Raw genomic sequence first — 23165 nt, 5'->3', positions numbered from 1 at the left:
TAGATTTTTTTTTTTCATATTGTCTTTTTTTAAGGAGTCCTGGTAGTGTAATAGTTAAGTGCTCAGCTGCTAACCAAAACTCAGTGGTTTGAGTCCAGGTCTACTCTTATAGAATATACCATATTCTGGATTTGTTGGTTCATGATAATTTCACTACTTTACCAGTTCCTAAATGTCCTAGGAGGACACTTACTTAGACTCAGGTTAAACATTTTGTCCCCATTAAACCCATCGCCATTGAGTCAATTCCCACTCATAGCAACCTATAGGACAGGGTATAACTGCCCCCATAGGATTTCCAAAGCTGAAATCTGTATGGAAGCCGACTGCCACCTCTTTTTCCTGTGGAGCAGCTGGTAGGTTTGAACTGCCAGCCTTTTGGTTAGCAGCCAAGAGTATAACCACGGCACCACTAGGACTCCTGACATTTTGTCAGGAATACTTTATAGTTAGTGTTGTGCAACTCACAGCCAACAGGTAAATGCCTGCCTCCAGTTGTTTGTGCAGTGTTTGTCCACAGCTCTCAGAATGTCACATGCTTTGAGCTGTCCTGTGAAGGAAGGTGCACTCTAATGCGGTCTCCTGTTCCCTTCCCAGAACATGTGCAGCATTGAAGCGGAGCTGGAGAATCTGCTGGGGGAGTTCTCCATCAAGATGAAAGGTATTCTTTTTCCTGTTCAGAGAGTGAGGAGCGACCTCCGCACAGCTCCTTGAAGTTGGAAAGCACACTATTTTTACATTTTTGCAAAGATACTGAGCCGCCCCCTCTCAACCATCCCTGCTTACATTCATTTATTGATGCTCTAGAACCTTGTCATCCTGACATGCACTTAAAAAAATATGTTTATAGTGACAGAATTTCAAACATACACAAAAGAGATGAGAAGGCTACATGGAGCCCCCATAAATCTACCACATAGATACAGTAATTAGCAAGATGTTGCCACATTAGCTTCATCTGTGGCACCATGAAAGAAATAGCTTAAAATAAAGCCCAGTTATGTCAGTCTACCCTTGTATACTTCAGTGTGCATGCAGAGTAGGGACATTTTCTTACACACAGACAATGCCAAGTACTCTCTCATTATCACATCTAACAAAATTAATAAGCCTTTGTTATTGATCCATTTCATTATCACATTTTCACGGCTGTCTCCAAAATTCTTTTTTTGGTTCGTTCGTTCAAATCAAGATCCAAACATTGTAATTGGCTGCTAAGTGTATTTCCTGTTCTTGTTGTCAGCTGCTGTGACGTCATCCTCGACTCTTGGTGAGCCCATGGATAAAAGAACAAAACACTGTGCTATCCCATGATCCATTGCAGATCAGATCATGGTGATCCATAGGGTTTACACTGGCTGATTTTCACAAGTAAATTGCCAGGCCTTTCTTCCTAGTCTGTCTGTCTGGAAGCTCTGCTGAAATCTATTCAGCATCCTAGTAATATGCAAGCCTTCACTGACAGACATATCTCTTAGGTCTCCTTTAAATCTAAAGCAAATCCCTACCCCTTTTTTTCCTGTTACTGATTTGTTACAGACATCAATTGTACATAATGTCCCACATTCTGGACTCGTCTTTTGTATTCTTTGTGTTGTCACTTAAGTTGTTCCTTTAATCCTATGATTTTTCTAAATTGCTTACCAATGTTTTGATTTTCCTGTTAATTCCAGGAAGACTGTGCCTTTTCCTTTGTTTTTTCCCAGTGCCTTTCAGGTAGTTAAGGAGCTCTCTGGTGCCGCAGTGCCTAAGGCATTTGACTGCCAACCAGAAGGTTGGTAGTTCAAATGCAGCAGCCACTCTATGGAAGGAAGATGGGGCAATCTACTTCCATAATGATTTACTGCCTTGGAAACCCAATGGGGATCACTATGAGTTGGAAGTGACTCGATGGCAGTGAGTTTGGTTTGTTTTTTTAGTGGTGCAATGGTTAAGGCATTCGGCTTCTAACCAGGAGGTCAGCAGTTCAAATCCACCAGCCACTCTATGGGAGAAAGATGAGGTAGTCTGGCTCTGTGAAGATTTACAGCCTTAGAAACCATATGGAGCCATTTGACTCTGTCCTATGTGGTTGCTATGAGTTGGAATTGAGTTGATGGCAGTGGATTTGGTTTGGGTTTGGTGCAGGTAGTTATTCCAAAAAGTTCCAATCTATTATTGATTTATATCATAGCATCTTCAGAACAAGAAGGAATTCTGATTTTAGAGAATAGAGCATCACCCAGGTGTTGTTGGATTTACAGCCAGAGAGGGCAATCAAAGAAACAGCTACACAGAGAGTCCATTTTTCTTCTGGTTTTTGGCATTTTCAGTTATAACAAAGAAAGCTGATATTTATTCATTTCTTTTTCTGAGGTTTCTTAGCAGCGTGATCCTGGGTTGCTAATAGGGACTTAATCACCCTCTTGCCTACTTTATGCAATTAAGGGAGTAAAAAGGGGGACTTTTTTTAAGTGCTCAACAGGAGAGCCTCATTTTCGAATGAGTCATTGAATGCAGGAGGGGAATTTTTCTGTCAAGTATTGTATATGACACATGAGAGCTTCGTGAGTGAGTGTACCTGGAATAACAACCACCTTGACCCTAAGTTTCCCAAACAGCTGCATTTTTCTCTTAAGCAGATCTAATAAGAAAAATCAAAACCAAATGAAACCCGCTGCCATTGAGTCAGATCTGACTCACAGCGACCCCTCCTTGGGTTTCTGAGGCAGTATCACTATGTAAGTAGATTACCCAACCTTCCTTCTGAGGAGTGGCTGGTGAATTTGAACGGCCTTCTGGTTAGCAGTCATCAGTTCATTATTCAGAAGTTTCTTAAATCTTACTTTACTACTGAGATTCAGGCATCTGTGTCTTTTTAGTTTTTTAAGTACACTGTCTTCATTTTGGGGTCCTCATCTGAGTCCAAGCCAGCCAGTTGCCCTTGAATTGATTCCAACTGATGGTAAGTAACCCCATGTATGTCAGAATAGAACTGTGTTCCAGACAGTTTTCAAGGACTGATTTTTTTGGAAGTAGACTGCCAGGGCTTTCTTCCAGTTCACACCTCCACCCTTTTGCTTAGTATCTGAGTCAGTTGTTCTCAAACCACTCAAGCCCTGCCCCCATCTTGGCAAGTTAGAGGCCATGGCCCTGCCCTGGAATATTTTTTAAAACTGTCAGGGTGTTTCTGTTTTGGAAAACAACAAAGTCCATGGTGTTTAGCAGACAATGCCTCCCTCCATTTCCCCCAGCACTCACTTACTAGCCATGCTGATGAACACAGTTGTGGATACTCACAGCCTCTGAAGTTCAGATCACTCACATCCTATCACTGTTAACACAAGGATACTGTATTTCTTCTATTTCTGATACTAACTGTTAACAAATACATCAATGTCTGGTGAGGTGATAATCCCCCCTCCCCCATTTTATGGATGGGAAATGGAGGCTCGGAGAAGTCAAAGGACTTGTCCTAGAAGTTACACAGTAAGTTGGAATGAGTCTTGGAACTGTCTCTTGGCTGCTAATGCCTTCCCATGCCCAAACCCATAATATGCTGGTAGTTCTAGCAGAGCAGAGCAAACACTATAAACCACTGCTCAAAGAATGGTCTCGTCTACAGGAAGATCCTCTTCAACCTAGGACACAGGTGCCCTGGGAATGGGGTGGGAGGAAAGAGACCCCTGACCCACCAGATCTGGAGCCTCAGACCTGGTGTTCAGTGGGGGGTGATGTTGGGGCCCTGTCATCCACTGGGGGAAGCTGGCCACCCACAACAGCACTGGGTTACAGTGGGTTGTCACGATGGCTGACACAGCTTTCTGATGCTTCCCCTCTGACTCTCTTCCATCTTGGACTCTCTGCTAGGTTGTTCTCTTTCCTCCTGATCCAGTTCCTTAGCTTCTATCTGGACTCAGGGTTTTTCCCCTGGGGTCTCTCAGACCTGACACTCATTCTCCATAGTCATTGGTTGATTTCTGTCCCTCCACTTTCCTAATCAAACGTAAGCCTGTCTTTGCCACCTTCCAGGGGTAATGGCCCCGTGGGAATCTTCCTTCCTCTCCACAGAGGGAAAGAGAAACCTCCTCATGCTGCCAGGAAATCCTCTACTTTTGCAATGAGCTATTTTCTTATCTGTTCTCATTCTAGCAAAAACAACCATCCCCAATATACATACATGTTGACATAAACTGAGAATGTTTTGTAATATTTTCAGACCTGGTAACCCCAACTTCCTCCTACCACACCCTTCCACACTTCCCTTTTCCCCCTCCCCCAACACAGACAAAGGAGAGGGGTGAAGGTGATGATGAAAAACACAATTGATCAAGCACTTGTTGACTTCTGCTATTGGCCAGGCATTAGGCCGTGTCCTGATAGGTGTTCCCTGACTCTGAGTTCCATGTAATCTACTGGAGAAAATGGACTTGGGAGCCAGTGTGTTCTAATTCAGTGGGATCCCTGACCTCCTAGACCAATAGTGTGATCAGACTGCTGCAGAAGTTGGGGTTGGGGAATAAAATCAATGCCTTTGTAATGTAACCTATCAATTAGAATGAATGTGACTGTTTTTCTAGGCAGAGATGGAACAGCCGTGGAATGTCATTTTCAAAAATTACCAGTAGCCTAATGTGGCTGCAGTGCTTGTTGGAAGAAGAGTTGGGGAGACTTAGTTGGGGACAGATTGTGGAGTGCCTCGAATGCTGAGCTAAACAGGAGAACTAGATCCATGAGCCCTCAACCAGCATGGAGGTTAAGGGAACTGGTCCCTGGTTCTCTTCCCAGTGAATGTACTTCATTCATGTTAAATTCCAGGCAGTGTGTATATCTATCCAAAAGTCAGTGCTTGGAGCACAAGGTCCCCTCCAGCATTTAGGGTAGTGAGAAGGGGTCAGGCCTCTGGAGAAGGTATACCAGCAATCTGGTCAGTAAATCAGCAAGACCTGTAGTGGGAGTCCCATTCATCTCCTTGGTTTTCCTTGGAATAGGAAGAACATTATAGAACTAGGAATATTGATGGTGAGAGCTCTCCTGGCAAAATGGCACCTAGCAGAGAAAGGAAATGGAGGGCAGTTATGTAGCATAGCATCTGGGTCTCCAAATGAGGCCACAGAGTTGTTATATCATTAAGGCAGGTGCCTGGTAAAACGCCCAGAAAGTATAAGAGACATAATAAAAATAAAGGTCCTCTGGCCCCCACCACCTCCCCATGCCCATCCCTCAGGGGTAGCTCCTCAGCTCACTGACATCAAATCAATTCTGACTCATAGTAACCTCCATTGGGTTTCCAAAGCTGTAAATCTTTACGGAAGCAGACTGCCTTATCTTTATTCCACGGAGTGGCTGGTGGGTTCAAACCACTAACCTTTTAGGTTAGCGGTCTTAACCACTACACCACGAGAGCATTACTAGCTACTCATGATGGTTTTCTGGAGCTCTGGTAGCATAATGCCTAAGGCACTTCACTGCTAACCAGAAGGCTGGCAGTTCAAACCCATCAGCCACTCCTCGGAAGGAAGATGGGGCAATCTACTTCCATAGTGATACCATCTCAGAAACCCAAGGAGGGGTCGCTATGAGTCAGTCCAACTCGATGGCACATAACAACAGCAACAACAACAACAACAACGAGATGGTTTTCTGATGTGCCTTGATGAAAGCTTTCCAGACCCTGCACAAAACTGCTGAGAACATTAAGCTTGTCCCAACTGTGAAAATCCCCACAGATATCTAGACCAGAGCCTAAAAGAAACCAGGCCAAGCCTAAAGGACATTTAGACTGTAAAGGTAATTGCCCCTCTGTTAGTACCCATTCTGTGACCAATACCAAGGGCAGCTAACAAAGCAGATAGAACGTTTTAAGCAGCACAGCACCGGGACTGTTTTTGCCTGGTTATTGCCATTTTGGTCCATTCTTGCTGTCATCAGGGTATCAGTGATGTCACTACTAGCAATTTCAAGAAATTTGGGTTTCTTAACATGGGCCAAGAAGCTGAAAAACACCACTATCAAATACCTTTCTCCTATTTGGTTAAGTTTTCTTGGATATGCAATTTGGTAATTGTGAAAGGAAAAAAAGAAATCCTGAAAGAATTTTTCCCCTTTAGCCAACAACAATACCAGGTCAGTTTCTTTTAGATCAGGCTTTTGTTGTAATTTCACAGATAAACAGGCAATGGATTAATACTGAAATAATTTACTGAGATTTTTAAAGCGCATTTTGGCTTTTATTAGAATTTGCTTATCCAGCTTTGGATTTATAAACAGCTTTCTTTCGGAAGTATTATTTAAAAAAAAAAAAAAAGACCAACTAAATCCTCCAGAAAATTATTAGTGAAAATTGCCCTAATTCTGCTTTTATTTCAGCAAATCCTTTTAAGTGGCTTGTGATGTTCTAATTATTAGTGAAAACTGTTCCTACTTGAACCAACTCCTTGGGTAGGAAGAAATGGCAAACTGGTGAGTTGCTGCCACCTAGTGACAGATGATAGTAACAGCAAGTGCATTTCTTGCCTAAGACATTTGATTGCTACCCAAAGACTGGTGGTTCCAACCCACCAGCCACCCCTTGGAGGGAAGGCTGGGCAATCTACTTTCATAGAGATACCACCTTGGAAACCCAAGGAGAGGCCTCATGAACTGGAATCAACTTGATGGCAGTGGGTTTGGTTTTTTGGAGTTTGGACAGTTGCTAAGGAGCTTTGGTAGCATAGTACCTAAGGCACTTGACTGCTAACCAGAAGACTGGCGGTTCAAACCCACCAGCTACTCCTTGGAAAGAAGATGGGGCAATCTACTTCCGTAGTGATACTGTTGTGCCCAGACCCTGATTCCCCAAAGACCACCAAGGAGCCGATTCCACTGCAAAATCATAGGGGTTGTTTATTCAAGCTTGAGCTCAGACCCTCAACCATCACCAACGCAGCGGTTCAGGATTGAGAGTGCACAACTTAGGGGTAATGGGGTTAATATAGGCGTCTCAATCAAGAACAAGGAAGTTTTAATTAGAAAGGTCCAGGATTGGTTGACATTTTCCAAGTTGCTAGTTGTGCCTACTTGATTGGCTCTGTCTAGTGGGCCAAAGCCACCAACTGTGGTTTCTAACTAATTTAGGTAAGGTATGTCGGTGCTATCTACTGATTGGTTGTTGTTAAGGAGTGTGTTTGAGGGTATCGATGAGGTAGTCAGGTGTGAGGTGGCTAGGACTCTTTGTGGTTTTTCCAGTAACTGAGCACTAAAGCGTGAAGTACGTGCTGAGGCTTTTTGCACAAATGGCTACCTATTCAAAATGGTCACATACAGGGTGGTGGTTATATAGCAACATAATCACATACAGAGTGGTGGCTATATAGAAACATAATCACATACAGAGTGGTGGCTATTATATAGAAACATAATCACATACAGAGTGGTGGCTATATAGAAACAATCTAATGCCTCGGAAACCCAAGGAGGAGGGGTTGCTGTGAGTCGGAGCCGACTCGACAGCATATAACAACAACAACAACAAGGAGCTTTGATGGCGTGGTACCTAAGGCATTTGACTGCTAACCAAAAGGTTGAGGTAACCTACCAGCCTCTCTGGGGAAGGAAGATGAGGTAATCTAATTCTGTAAAGATTTACAGCCTTTGAAACCCTATGGGGCAGTTCTACTCTGTCCTAAAGGGTTCCTATGAATCAGAATCCCTTCAACAACAGTGGGTTTGGTTAGACCTGTGCTGGAAGTCCCTCTGTGGATTAAATGGTAAAGCATTTCACTACTAAGTGAAAGTTTGGTGGTTCAAACCCATCCAGAGGCACTTGGAAGAAAGGCTTGGTGATCTGAAAGGCCACAGCCATGAAAACCCTTAGGAGCACAGTTTTACTTTGACACACATGGGGTTGCCATGAGTCAGAATCAAGTCAACAGCAACTGGTTGGGTGCTAGTTTTGGATCTTCACTATTATCTTAACCATGGCACTGCCCCTTAGCCAGGTGCAAAGAAGATGCTCACAACTTATTAACAGGGCTGTTCAAAGGTACAACACATTGTATGACATCATCTCCATAATCTTTACATGAATAAAATCATGATTAATATAAAAATAACCCAGAACTAGGAAAGGTCATAAGTGGCAACTTGAGGAGGCTGAGGGACCATGGGATCAGTTTGTCCATTTATTTGGCTTGGGAAGTGATACAGATGTCTTTGTGTGTAGAAGAATCAAAGAATTACAGACTGTATCATTTCCAGTTAATCAAAATTATTTCCTGCCTCTGTGAAATCACTGGGTAAACTGAGAGGATTGCTTTTGTCGTCTTGAATCTCTTTTAAATTTTGTTTGGTTTTTGTTGTTGTTGTTGTTGTTGTTATGTGCCGTCGAGTCGGCCCCGACTCATAACATTGAGAAACAGAAAAAAATTAAAATCCTGCATAATTGCTCTACTTAGTGTTAAACTTTGGTGAAATGTCTCTGTGTATATTCTACCTGTCAACATGTCTGTGATCTTTTTTATTATCTTTGTTCTTTATTATTACAAAATAAATACATTATCTTTCAAAAAATCATGTAAATTTCCATTCAGTGTCAAAAATTGAAAGTTCATATTACCACCCTACTAGAGATCATTTGGAGCTCTGGTGGTGTAGTGCCTAAGGCACTTGACTGCTAACCAGAAGGCTGGTGGTTCAAACTCACCAGCCATTCCTTGGAAGGAAGGTTGGGCAATCTACTTCCATAGTGATGCTGCCTCAGAAACCCAAGGAGGGGTCGCTGTGAGTTGGATCTGAATTTATGGCAGTGAGTTTTTGAATAGAGATCATTATTTTTAACAGTTTGGCATGTTTTTCTAGACTTTTTTTCTCATGGACATATTTTTATATAGTTGAGGTCAGACTTTACATATAATTTTGTGGCCTTGATTTCTCTGTACTCAATATTACATATCCACCCACTGCCCATGAGTCGATTTCTGACCTGTAGCAACCCTGTAGGACAGAGCAGAACTGTTCCACAGGGTTTCCAAGGCTGTAAATCTTTATGGAAGCAGACTGTCTCATCTTTCTCCCATGGATTTGAATTGCTGACCTTTTGGTTAGCAGCTGAATACTTTAACCACTGTAGCACCAGAATTCAAAAATACATATCAATATTGACTTTTATTAAAAGTTCACTTTAAACATTTGTACTGAATTCTTAATTGGAATTATTTTGTTATGGTGAAATAAATATAACAAGATATTTGCCATTTCAACATTTTTTACATGTACAATTCAGTGACATGGATTACATTCATCATCTTGTGCAGCCATCACCACTATCTGTTCCAAAATTTTTTCATCACTGTTAATGGGAATGTAATGCTCACTAAGCAATGATTTCTCCTTTCCTTTTCCCTCTCATCCCTGGTAACCACTAAAAAAGCCTTAGACTCTGTGCATTTGCCAAAACATATTTCATACAAGTGAGATCATACAATATTTCTCTTTTATGGCTATTTTTTTCACTTAGCATAATGTTTTCAGGGTTCATCCATGTTATAGTCTCAGAACTTCATTTCTCTTTATGGCTTGAGTAATATTCCTTTGTACAGATATGCCCCATTCTGTTGATCCAATCTTCTGTTCATGGGGGTTTGGGTTATTTCTACCTTTTGTCTATTGTAAAGGAGCTCTGGTATACAGTGGTTAAAACATTCAGCTGCTAACCAAAAACGGTTTGAATCCACCAGACCCTCTGTGAGAGAAAGATGAGGCAGTCTGCTTCCATAAAGATTTACAGCCTTGGAAACCCTATGGGGCAGTTCTACTTTGTCCTAAAGGGTCGCCTATGATTTCAAATCAACTTGATAACAGTGGGTTTAATCTCCAAGAACTGTGGGACATGTAAATAGTGCTGCAGTGAACATCAGCGGACAAGGTATCTTAGTCTCTGCTTTCAATTCTTTTGGGTCTGCACCCGGGAGTGGAATTGCTAGATCATAGTCTATATTTTAATTGGAATTTATCACAAAATTTTATTGGCTCTTTTCATTAGAAAATGGAAAAATGATAAAGATTTTTGCCCATTTTTATTACATTTATTTCATTCCTTGATTAAGACTTTGAGTCTCAGGGTCCCTATTAATATAAGTGGCTTTGCTTTGTGATTGGTAGGGAAAACAGTTGGAAGCAACGGATTAAATTAAAATAGGATTGCTGATAAGCCTCTATTGGTAAGCTTGTTGTTGTTGTGTGCCACAAGGCAATTCCAAATCATAGTGAAGACCCTTTAGGACAGAGTAGAACAGCCCCACAGGGTTTCCTAGGCTGTAATCTACAGAAGCAGACTGCCTCATCTTTCTCCTGCAGAGCTGCTGAAGGATTCAAACTGCTGACCTTTGTATTAGCAGCTGACTGCTTAATGACTGCTCTACCAGGGCTCCTTACTGATAAACTTAATCCTCTACATTCATTATGTACCCATGACTGACATGCCTTCCTCCTCACACCTTTATTCACACTTGACACACAGTAGGCATTTTGGAAATATTTGTTGAATGAATACATGCCATTCCCTTTGCCTGAGAAGTATCTCCCCCCTGATGCCATCATTTTACTCTGGAGAAATTCAGATGCTCCCTTCCTCCACAGAAGTTTCTTACGTTCAATGAGATAGAAGTAGTACATTCTCATAAAAATTCAAAATACAGAAAAAGGCAGAAATCTCCTTTTGTTTCCCCATTGTTGTTTCCTTCCATGATGTGTGTCAATTTGCTGTCTTTCATAAGGATTACCTCTTTTAACTAAACAGTAAAGAGTGTGTGCTCAATTAGTAGTATCATCTCATTGCTGAATACATAGCTATTACCACTTAAGAAGCATCTACTGTGTACCAGAAAGAAGCTCTTGTGGCATAGTAATTAAAGCATTTGGCTGCTAACCAAAAGGTTGGCGGTTCGAACCCACCAGCCACTCTGTGGGGAAAGATGAGGCAGTCTGTTTCCATAGATATTTATAGGCTTGGAAATTCAATGGGCATCTCTTGACCTTCCAAATAATTTTATGAAATAGACATTGTTATCACTCTTTCAAGGTTAAAACTGGGATTAAATAAATCATCTAGAGTAGGGTGTTGTTGGTTACATTAGAGTTGGTTCTGAGCCAAGGCAACCCCATGTGTGCAGAGAACTGTGCTCTATGGAGTTTCTAAGGCTTTTGGAAGCAGGTTCCCAGGACTATCTTTTGAAAACAGAAATCAGCCTCTCATTCAATTCCATCTTACTGCCTCAGGTCCTAGTCTATTTCAATCCTGTGGGCTTTAGCCATATTTTATTCTATATCAAGGAGCTCTGGTAGCATAGTGCCTAAGGCACTTGACTGCTAACCAGAAGGCTGCCGTTTCAAACCCACCAGCCACTCCTTGAAAGGAAGGTTGGGCAATCTACTTTGGTAGTGATACTGCCTCGGAAACCCAAGGAGGGGTCACTATGAGTCAGGTCCAACTCGACAGCACATAACTACAACAACAACATCATGGATGTCTGAGGAGCTCTGGTAGCAATGTGGTTAAAGCATTGGGCTGCTAACCAAAAGGTTTGCAGTTCAAATCCACCAGCTGCTCAGCAGATAAAAATGAGGCAGTCTGCTTCTGTAAAGAAACTCTATAGGGCAGTTCTACTCTATCCTATGGGTTGATCTGAGTTGGAATTGCCTCAATGGAAGTGAGTTTAGTTTGGCTGGGTATCTGTAAAATCTTACTGTTCCAATACCTAGCATAGACCCTCACACACAGTGAATTCTCAATAAATACTTATAGAAAACAAAAAAAGACTGATCATATCCAGAGTTTCTGAGATGTCACATGATGATGGCCATTTACTCTAATGAGATTTGCTTTTGCTACTTCACCGAATAACATATCCACTGACATCATGTTAATTTTAATTCACGGTGGCCCTGTAGGACAAAGTAAACCTGCCCCCCTCATAGGGTTTTCAAGGCTATAAATCTTTACAGAAGCAGTCGGCCACATTTTTCTGCTGTGGAGAAGCTGTTGGGTTTGAACCACCAACCTTTCAGTTAGCAGCTGGGCACCACAAGATTAACCACTACATCACAAAGGCTCCTGACCAGCTTCACAATGGGGTCTCAAATTGAGCAGCACCAGTTAGAAGTGACTTCCTGCATGGTGCAGAATGAAAGTCCCCATCTTCATTTTGGGGTGAGGGTTGTTGTCATGTATTGGTTGATTGGTTTATTAGTCACTAGTTTTGTGTAGATCACATCTATCTTCAGTGATCTTATAACGCAATAGATGATGGCATCAGAGTGATGGATAAAAAGAATAAGGGAAACAGATTCTGTGAGCTGGGAGACACAAGGGCAATGAGTGCATGCAGGAGTCACAAATCTAGGGACAGAAAGAAAAACCAGACAGCAATTTCATTTTCATGGGAATATGTCGGGTAAACAAATGAATATATCTTTTTGGGACTAATACACTGAGACCAGAATTGGATTGGACCTTAAATCAGCCAAGGTTATATCTCTAGTCTCCATATTAATGATTCATGTGTGTGTGTGTGGTTTTTGTTTTGTTTTTATTGTGGTGAATAGGAGCCCTGGTGGTTCAGAAGTTCTCAGCTGCTAACCAAAAAGTCAGTGGTTTGAACCCACCAGCCACTCAGCAGGAGAAAATACCTGGTAATCTGCTTCTGAAAAAGATTATAGCCTAGCAAACTCTAGGGGGAAAAGAAAAAACGCAACCACTGCCATGGAGCCGGATCCAACTCATAGCGACCCGTCCTTGGGTATCCGAGGCTGTATCGCTACAGAAGTAGATTGCCCAACCTTCCTTCTGAGGAATGGCTGGTGGGTTTGAACCGCTAGCCTTCTGGTTAGCAGTCAAATGCCTGAGGCACTACGGCACCATTTATTCTGCCTATAAGGTTGCTATGAGTTGTATGTGCCTTGATTGCACACATAAGACTGTGGTGAGAATATCTACACACACAAAAAAAAACATTCACCAACTCAACAATTTCTACATGTATATAATGCAGTGATATTCATTATGTTCTTTATGTTGTATGACCATTATCACTATCCTTTTCTGAATCATTCCACCATCATCAACATAAACTCAATGCCCTCTAAACAGACCCTCTCTCATCCTCCCTCCCTAACCTCTACCCCCGTAAACACTAATAATCTGCGGTTTCTAGATATTTGCTTATGTCATGTTAGATCACATAGTATTTGTCCTTTTGGTACTTGAATTTTTGAGATATGTTTGTGTGGGCTTCTAAAGAGGAGATACATGTCCACATCTCATGTCCTAATTGCTTTGTTATAGGTCTGGCTGGCTTTGCTCGTCTCTGTCCTGGGGATCAATATGAAGTAAGTACTGTGTGGATCTAGGTGCTGGCACTGAGGACTTGAAAGGCAGGGCCAGTTATCATTTTGCCTCTTAATTTGCCTCCATTTAAATTATTTTTTTTTTTAAATTTTAAGCCACTAAGAAAATTTTGAGATTGGTACCAAACCTTCTTTCATCTAGATCCACTAATGGTTAACATTATGCCACATTTGCTTTGATTTATTATGATTGACTGAACCATTTTAGAGAAAAGTACAAACATTTATGACCCTTTACTTCTAAATTCTTCTGAGAATGGGAGAACATTTCCTTATGTAATCATTGTACAGTTCTAATTACCAGCAAATTTATCATCGGCACTTTACCTAATGTCATGTAATAATATGGTCTATAGCCATATTTTGCCAACTGTCCTATTGCACTTTCTGGCAGGTTTTTTTTTTTTTTTCTTTCTCCTGACCCAAGGTCCAATCCTGGATCATGACTGATCATAAGAATCATGACTAAAGAGTAATGATGTCTGCATCTCTCTTTATGAAAATGTTTTCCATAAAGTGAATGGAGTACATGTTCTCCCTTCCAAAGAGAACTTAAATAACAATTTCATCTAACTATCTCCTCCAAAACCCTCTATAGTCATACTTCTTGGGGAGAAGAACAGTATCTTCCCTTAAACATTACACTTCTCTGCCCACGGAGAGACTGTACACACCCTCCCCAGAGTATGGTGGATTGCCAAGTCCTTGTCCAGCACCATCTTCCTCATCCAGAAGAAGGATGTCTTACTTCTTTCTTCTGACGACTAAGTCTGTTTTTGCTGGTTTCTCATTTCTCCAAAGGAGATGGGAAGTGTGGAGAAATAATCCCAATGGCTGTTCTACTGGTGTAGAAGTAACTGAAAAGAACTATTTGACACGAATGAGCAGAAGAGCACGGAGCAATATCTTTTACTAAAGAAAACCCTCCACTTCCTCTGTCTTAAAAAAAGCAGAATGTATTCTCTTTTAAGAGTCTCTTTCCCCTCATTGTTTGCTCTACTCTGTGGAACCCAGGAAGTTCAGAATGGATAATATGGTTGTGGAGAGAAGCTGATAGAGAAAAGAGGGGATGGCAGTTGCTTTATCTACTTGCCTTTCTAATCTTGGTGTTTGGATTGGAAAGATAGATGGGGACAGTGGAACATGAGCGCCCTTTAATGTCTTCTCAGATTTTCATGAAGTATGGCCGGCAGAGGTGGAAACTGAAAGGCAAAATAGAAGTCAATGGCAAACAGAGCTGGGATGGAGAAGAAATGGTTTTCCTGCCCCTGATAGTTGGGTTAATATCCATTAAGGTAGAGTATCATCGTTGTCTTGTTGTCTTACCTCATGCCACAGCTGGATGATCTAATGGTGTGGACTTTTATCTATAATGTCTACCTCCTGCCCCTCCATTCCAGAGACTTCTCTCTGCACTCCAAGTGCACTGCAAAGACAGCCACACTGGTATCAGAGTGGTAGAAATAAATGTGAGATGAGCTTTGGAAATACTCACTTCTGATTTCAGATATGGGAGTCCTTGTATGGTGCAAAGGGTTAAAAACGCTTAGCTGCTAACTAAAAGGTTAGAGGTTTGCGTCCAACTAGAGGGACCTCGGAAGAAAAGCCTGGCAGTCTGCTTCTGAAAAATCTGCCGCTGAAAACCTTATGGAGCACAGTTCTACTCTTATTCACAAGGGGTTGCCATGAGTGGAGTCAACTCAATAGCAACTGGTCAATCAGATTTCAGATATGATTCTGAAACAACTCAACCAGATAAGTAAATGGAAAAGGATATTCTACTTTTCTCCTCTGCTGTCATGTAAGGTCTCTTACCCTCTCTTGTAGGTCACAGAGCTCAAGGGTCTAGCAACTCACATCCTGGTGGGCAGTGTGACCTGTGAGACCAAAGAGCTGTTTGCAGCCCATCCTCAGGTGGTGGCTGTTGACATCAATGACCTTGGCACCATCAAACTGAACCTAGAAATCACTTGGTAGTAAGTTACCCTTTCCAATTTCATTACATAGAAATGTCCAGTACTGGCTACTACTACTATTCAAAGGGTGGTCCGTGAACCATCAGTATCACCTGGGAGCTTGTTGCAGGTCTCAGGCCCCATCCCATGCTCACTGAGTCAGGGGCTGGTTAATAAGCTCTCCAGGTGGTGCTCATGATGATACAGTTGAAGAAACTGTTACTTCTCTACCCTCCTCCTGGACTTCCTGTTTCAAAGTATTTTATTCTGCCTCCCTCCCTCCTTCTCTACCTCTTTGTATATATATATCAATATGTCTCTCAAGTAGACTAAAAAAAAGAATTGTCCAATATGAGATATTTTACCCTTAAGATCCTGATTCTCTGTGGTGGTTTTTGTTTTTAAAATTTTTATCATGATGAAATATATATATATATAACAAGATATTTGCCAGTTTGACCATGTTTACATGTAGAATTTAGTGACATTAATGATGTTTCACTGTGTCACTGTGGTGGTTTATTATTTGTTTATTTGTGTTTGTGTGTGGTAGATATATAGGTAATGAAACATTTGTCATTTCAACAATCTTTACATGTACAATTCAGTGGCATGAATTGTGCCCATCACGTGGTTCATCCATCACTCTTAATTATTCCCCAATATTTCCATCACCTTTAACAGAAGTGGCATAGTGGGTAAGGTATTTGGATGCTAACCACATCAGTGGTTCAAATCTACCAGCTGCTCTGTGGGAAGATGAGGCAATCTACTTCCATAAAGAGTTACAGCCTTGGAAACCCAATAGTGGTCTCTATGAGTCTGAATCAACTTGATGGCAGTGGACTGGGTTCTTTTTATTTTTTTTTAATAAAAGCTCAGTATCCCCTAAACAATGTCTGCTGTTTATCCCTCTTTATCTCATAAACATCACACAACATGAGAAAAGTTCTGAAACCCTTTTTCTTCCAAACTCTATTTACTGAGATAGAATATTACCAAAGGATAAGCAATACCTTTTTTCAAAGCAATGAACTTTTAAAGTAGTTTTCTGAAGTCAACCCCTAAAAAAAGGTCATTTATTAATTATTAAGCACCAGTTACTCATAACATTTAATATTATGCCCCTGATGTACTATCAGGTAATCTGTGTCCCTGGGAGCCCCTGGGTGGTGAAAATGGGCAACACATTTGGCTATTAATCGAAGGGATGGAGGTTCAAGTTCACCCAAAGTCATCTTGGAAGAAAGGCCTGATGATCTACTTCTGAAAAATCAGCCACTGAAAACCCCCCAAAGCACAATTCTACTCAGATACACATGGAGTCACCATGAGTCGAGTCAACTCCACAGCAACTGTATTTTAAAAAACAAACCAGGGTCTCCTTTACAATGTAGAGAGGCATGGAAGTAGCACAGACCTTGTGGCCTTGTCATTGAAATAGTGAAAGCACCCTTTGCCCAGCCCTCCCTCCACATGATCTAGTGTCACTGGCATCTCAAATGCAAGATTATTCCTCCTGCTGGGTGAATTGGATGGCATGATAGTAAGTGGTGTCACTGTGAACAGTATGTTACTCTTGTTTCAGTTGCACAAGAGACTCTGAAACAAATAAGATTTTACTTTTGAATGTTTTCTTTAGGATGAAACAAGAATTCTGTTAATCTCTTGTACTGATAAAGTGTCTGTCTCTTTCTCGAGTGTCTAAAGTGTCTCTAGAGCTGGAAGAATTTTTACAGACTTTTTCCCCACACTACATTATGTTGTCATGGGCAAGAATTAATATGTTCATATTTCTGTTATATATGAGGAAACAGATGCATCTAGGTGTACAGATGGTCAAAAAATTGTGTTTAAAGTTGGGATCGTAATCTGCGGTCCCATGGGTTGGTTTAGACTGAGTCTTCTGCTCTACTTTCTTTTATCTTCTGACAAACCAAGTGGACAAGAAACAGCTCAGTTCCCCTTGGTTTGAGATTACTTTACTGTAATGAGTTAGCCTGTGGTCTCGTGATAACAGGCGATTTTAACAAATGGGTACTTATTGTCTTACAGTCCATTTGATGTGGAGGACATGACACCATCCTCAGGCACTGGGAACAAGACGGCTGCCCTCCAGCGGAGAATGTCCATGTACAGCCAGGGCACCCCGGAAACACCCACCTTCAAAGATCACTCCTTCTTTGTAAGTTCATTGTTGTTTCTGGGGTTGATGGTGAGCCCAAGCCGGTGCTTGCTCCAGGATTGGAAATGCTCAGTGAGTGATATTAGGGCATCTCAATAATTTCTAAATAATATTATTCTTAACCAATTACCCGATTCCAATAGTGCCTAAGGGAACCACATTCCACGGTACCTCTAGCTGTGTACATACAGGTAGTGAACTTCCTGTCTGTTCTCTCCCCTCCCCTCCTTCACCTGTTGCTTTGATAATGACATGTAGACTTTTCTGACCGTCCTCTAATATCAGACTTTTAAAGAAGTTGATGTAAAGAAATAAGACACTTCTGTTTTAGTCCAAAATGCTTGCATAAAAGCTAACAAAACATGGTGATCTGATGCTTACCACTAACTCCCCATCTTGCTTTGACTTCTGAAGAAATGGTTGCATCCTTCACCAGACAAGCCAAGGCGGCTGTCTGTCTTGAGTGCCTTGCAAGACACTTTCTTTGCCAAGCTGCAACGCAGCCGCTCTTTCGGTGACCTGCCCTCCCTCCGGCTGCACCCCACGGCCGTGCTAGAGTTTTATGTGAGTGGGGCCTGCACGAGTGTGAAGTGCTTGACTTCGGGGGCTTGGGGCATGGATGCTTTGGCATGGCTCTTGTTTTATCTTCTCCTCTATTTGGTTCTTTGGGTCTGGGGAACGGGAATATCTGTCCTATTCTTGGGTGGGAAGCCATGCATGCAGCTCTGCAAGATTTGCTGCTTGTCTTTTGTGCTGTGATTTTTCTTCACTGTGACAAAGATTTCCATGGTAACAGTATTTCTGTTTTCAAAAAATACAATGACTGGTAGGGTCAAAGGAGATTATCTTTCAGAAGTTAAATGCACTGACCACTGGTGTCAACCTGTAGGGACCATTTTGGTGTTCAAAATCTGGCATTTAAGGAACTCACAGGGATTTAAACCAAGCTTACTAGTGCTCTTTTTATTTAAAGAGGCTCTCTGGTGATGTAGTGCCTAAGGCATTTGACTGCTAACCAGAAGGCTGGTGGTTCAAACTCACCAGCCACTCCTCGGAAGGAAGGTTGGGCAATCTACTTCCATAGACATACTGCTTCAGAAACCCAGGGAGGGGTTGGTATGGTCAGATCTGACTCAATGACAGTGAGTTTGGTTTGGTTGGTTTTAGTTGTAAAACTCACTACCATCAAGTTGATTCGACTCATAGTGACCTCTCCTGGGTTTCTGAGTCGGTATCATTACAGAAGTAGATCACCCAGTCTTCCTTCTGAGGAGTGGCTGATGGGTTTGAACCACCAGCCTTCTGGTTAGCAGTCAAATGCCTTAGGCACTATACCACCAGAGCACCCACTTAGTTGTTGTAGTGCATGTTAATTTAGTACCTTAGTAAAAATAACCCTTTCACTCAGAGTCAGGAATGTAATGGGTAACCTTCATTATATGTGTTATATGTTACAGTGTGAGAATATGTTTGGATATGAACACACACACCCATCTGCACACATACCCATCTGTGCACACACACACACACACACACATACATTAATGTATATGTAATATTCTGCTTTTTACAGACATATAAAAGTAATCTTTATATGAATGTCCAGAGAGGGAAAAATTCAAAGTTCTCTGATTAATAATAATTGCATCTTGTTCACTGAGTTATAAAAGAGAAAAAACACAGATGAAAAAGGAAAGACCAGGCTAAACTCTAGTAAAGTTTCAAAGGAGAAAATGGGAAGAAATATATGGGGGGGAGAAATATATGAAAACATAAACATATATAGAGATATAGACATATGTATGTGCGTATATATATGCATATATATATATATATATACACACACACACACACACACACACAATGTATATCTGATAAATTTGTCTGTTACTATCAGTATAATGTATGTATTCATACTCATCTGCCAGGAGCTCTGGTAGCATAGTGCTTAAGGCACTTGACTGCTAACCAGAAGGTTGGAAGTTCAAACCCACCAGCCACTCCTTGGAAGGAAGATTGGGCAATCTACTACTTCCATAGTGATACAGCCTTGGAAACCCAAGGAGGGGTCTCTGTGAGTCGGATCTGACTCGATGGCACATAACAACAACATACTTATCTGCTACAAATGAGGACTGGGATGGCTGGGGATTGGTAGAAGCTTAAATAGAATACTTTAAACAAGAGCAAGATTAGAGAACATGTAATGGCTTTCTAATGCCTTTTGGATAAAACACCAAGGCCCTCAGAGTGGCAATTTTGATCTGGACACAGACCACATCTCCAGGCCCATCTCTCACTCTCTATTCTATCCCCTTGTTATCTAGAATGCCCTTTGTCCTTCTCCTGCCCTACCCCTCACCATCCTCCAAGGCTGAGTTCTAGTACCATCCATTTATCTGGCAATAGCCTCCCCTTGCTGGGGCTCTTCCCTCATTCTATTCATACTCAGTTATAACAGGCATTGCAGTGTGCTGTCGTGTGTCTGTTTATAGGCACATCCCCTTGGTAGACAGTAAGTTCCCTTGGGCAGGCCATGTCAATTTCTCTTACTCAATATATGCCACTTAAGTGGGTGCAGGTTTGGGAAATGTGCAACTCAAGAGACACGGCTGAGGAAGACTCCAGAATTTGAATAGCAATCTTGACTTCCCAGTCCTCCTGACATAGCCTATGCCTTCCTCAGAGCCATAGAGATATACAGACAGAAGATCAGATGTGGCTGGGCTGGACCACTTGGAGGACAAGAGGGTTCTGTGAGATGCCTAAAGGACCCTTACAGAGGAGGTCTAAGGGGTAGGACTCCAGGCTTCCCCACAACCCACTCTCCAAAGCTCTACCTTTTATATTTCCTAGAAGCATAAAAAGTACGTATGTAGGCTAATAATAGAGAAGAGAGGAGATAAACACAGAGTTGCTTGGCTGGGGAGTCCTTGGGTGCTATAAATGGTTAATGCATTCAACTCCTGACTGAAAGGTTGGTGGTTCAAGTCCATCTACAGGCACTTTGAAAGAAAGGCCTGGCTATCTACTTCTAAAAAATCAGACCTTTGAAAGCCCTATGGAGCACAGTTGTACTCTGACACACAAAGTGGGGTCATCATGAGTTGAAATCAACTTCACCGCAACTAGTTTTCTTAGCTGGAGGGGGAGGAGAGGAGGTCTAGAACCCAACTTTCTTTGTAGTTCCTGAGGAGGGTCCATGGAACTCCTTCATCCACCACCTCCAGGACTTCATGGCACATAGCTTGATCATCACAAAAAGAGCAAAACATTCTCAGTTTTAGAGGTGAAGAAACAGAATTTGTAGAACCTCCTCGGGAATCCCAGGGACATGTCCTTTTTCTCATCCTGTATCTAAAGTAACCACTTTAATAAACAGTTTGTGTAGTCTAGCTGCACATGGTGAGATCTGATGGCCTCAGATCCAGCAGGGACAGGGACAAAGAAACTGCCTGGAGGAGGACAGGACCCTTGCCTTTCTGTGTGCTCCCCATTTAACTTGCTGTACCTTTTTATTGCTGGGTTTATTCCCAGCACCATTGTGATTGTGATGGTTGGTTGGTTGATATATAATTGGAATAGGTATTAGTTGACTTTAAAAATCTAATCAGGAATCCAACAAAAATGACTCGTCTTGAAGTGGTTCATCTCAAATAACTAGAAAACGTTTCACACCAAGCAACATTTTGACACTTAAACACTATACGCAGACCACATAGTAAGGAAAGACGACTTACAAATGGTTGTGATGCCTGCATAAGCGAATGATCTTGGTTACCTGGATATTTCTGGCCTCTCTCTCTCCAGAATTCTACTTCATGAAGCGCAAGTGGAACAGCCTAGGTCTGTCAAAGAGGGCTCCGTTTCCCTGCCCCCTGAGAGCCCTGGCATTTGCGTTCCTGGGAAATCTATGTTCTGTTTTTTAGTATTTTCCTTCTGTTTTTTAGAAGCTATGCAAATGTATTGCTGGCTTTTAATTATTTATGACATACTTACTAAGTTAATAAAACATTTTCAAGGGCTTGGGATTCATGGGTAACAATTTTTAAACAATAATTTGTGAGAACTTAAGCAGTACCGGCACATCACATCCTTGGCGTGATATAGCATAGAGGTTGAAAAGTCGTTTAAGAAAGATGCTGGAAAAAAAAAAAATTCAATAGTGTTATTCCTAACTATGGCTGCCAAATAGGAAATCCTAAGCTGGTAGCCTAGTGCCTAAGGCACTTGACTGCTGACCAGAAGGCTGGTGGTTCAAACCCACCAGCCACTCCTTGGAAGGAAGATGGGGCAATCTATTTCCATAGTGATACTGCCTCAGAAACCCAAGGAGGGGTCGCTACGAGTTGGGTCCAACTCAACAGCACATAACAACAACAACAACATTTACGAAATAAGCATTTTCCCCTTACCCTCAGCAACCTTTTACTTTAAAAAATGTCAAACCTGTACACAAGTTGAAAGAATACTACCATGAATTTGAACCTGAATTCAATAGTAGAAATAGGATTTTTAATGGCTTGTTTTTTTCTCTCTTTCACACACACACGCAAACACACATACATACACCCCACATCAACAAATAACAAGCCTGTCAATATGATGAAAGTTCTGATTTTAAAAACATTTTAATTGCCTAACATTTTGTCTGGAAATAGACCATGCCAAATGCATCATTTGCATTTAAAATAATAATGAGGTGTCTTTTATCCACAGTCTAATCTACCCGATGACATCTTTGAGAATGGAAAAGCAGCTGAGGAGAAAACGGCACTATCCCTCAGCTTCAGTGACCTACCCAATGGGGACTGTGCCCTGCCCTCCAACTCAGCTGGCTCTCTCTCTAAGACATGCCCAGCAAATCCAGAAATTACCATCACCCCTGCAGAGATGAACCACAGTAGCCTGTCCTCCCAGAATGAGGGCACAGATGACGCTAGCTCAGCATCTTCCAGAAGCTCCTCGGCAGAAGGCCAAGAGCCAAAGGCATACATGAAGGAATATGCACAGCATTCGAAAGCCACCCCAGCTGCGTCTGAGGCCTGCCAGCAGTCCACTGGCGCTGGGGCTGACCGTGTGTTCATTGAGAATGATGTTGCAGATACTCTTCTGCAAGAGTCCGATGAGGCCTCTGAACTCAAGCCTGTGGAACTGGACACATTTGAAGGCAACATCACGAAGCAGCTGGTCAAGAGGCTGACTTCTACAGAGGTGCCTGTGGTCACAGAGAGGCTGCTCTTTGAAGGTTCTGTCAGTGGGGAATCCGAAGGCTGTAGATCCTTTCTAGACGGAAGCTTAGAGGATGCCTTTAATGGGCTTTTCCTTGCATTAGAACCACATAAAGAACAGTATAAAGAGTTTCAGAATCTGAGCCAAGAAGTCATGCATCTGGATGATATTCTGAAAGTAAGTGCCTTTTTGGGGAAATTGGAGCTTTGGTTGCCTAGTGCCTAATGCATTTGACTGCTAACCAAATTTACCGCCTCGGAAACACAAAGGGAGTTGCTATGAGTCAGAATCGACTTGATGGCAGTGAGTTTTTTTTTTTTTTTTTTTAAATCTTTGTTTTTATCCTGTCCCATCACAGGGTCATTAGGTGATAAGTCATTTTAAATGCCATTTATTTTGAATGTCAATTAAAAAAAAAAAAAAAAAAAAAA

General features: G+C 41.8%; 1 protein-coding gene across 1 annotated transcript in view; it reads left to right on the top strand.

Annotated features, from left to right (window-relative positions):
* Positions 1–23165, top strand: part of RIPOR2 (RHO family interacting cell polarization regulator 2) — a 161282-nt gene that overhangs the window by 100865 nt on the left and 37252 nt on the right. Inside the window, exons 8-13 of the mRNA XM_007949818.2 lie at positions 598–661; positions 13301–13344; positions 14532–14657; positions 15190–15338; positions 17373–17502; positions 22222–22911. Of these exons, the coding sequence (XP_007948009.2) occupies positions 598–661; positions 13301–13344; positions 14532–14657; positions 15190–15338; positions 17373–17502; positions 22222–22911 (1203 nt within the window). The remainder of the gene's footprint in view (positions 1–597; positions 662–13300; positions 13345–14531; positions 14658–15189; positions 15339–17372; positions 17503–22221; positions 22912–23165) is intronic.

The sequence above is a fragment of the Orycteropus afer genome, unplaced genomic scaffold (assembly GCF_000298275.1).
Source record: "Orycteropus afer afer isolate SDZICR_OR568_19922 unplaced genomic scaffold, OryAfe1.0 scaffold00255, whole genome shotgun sequence".
Lineage (NCBI taxonomy): Eukaryota > Metazoa > Chordata > Mammalia > Tubulidentata > Orycteropodidae > Orycteropus > Orycteropus afer.
This window is presented reverse-complemented; position numbering and strand designations above follow the sequence as displayed.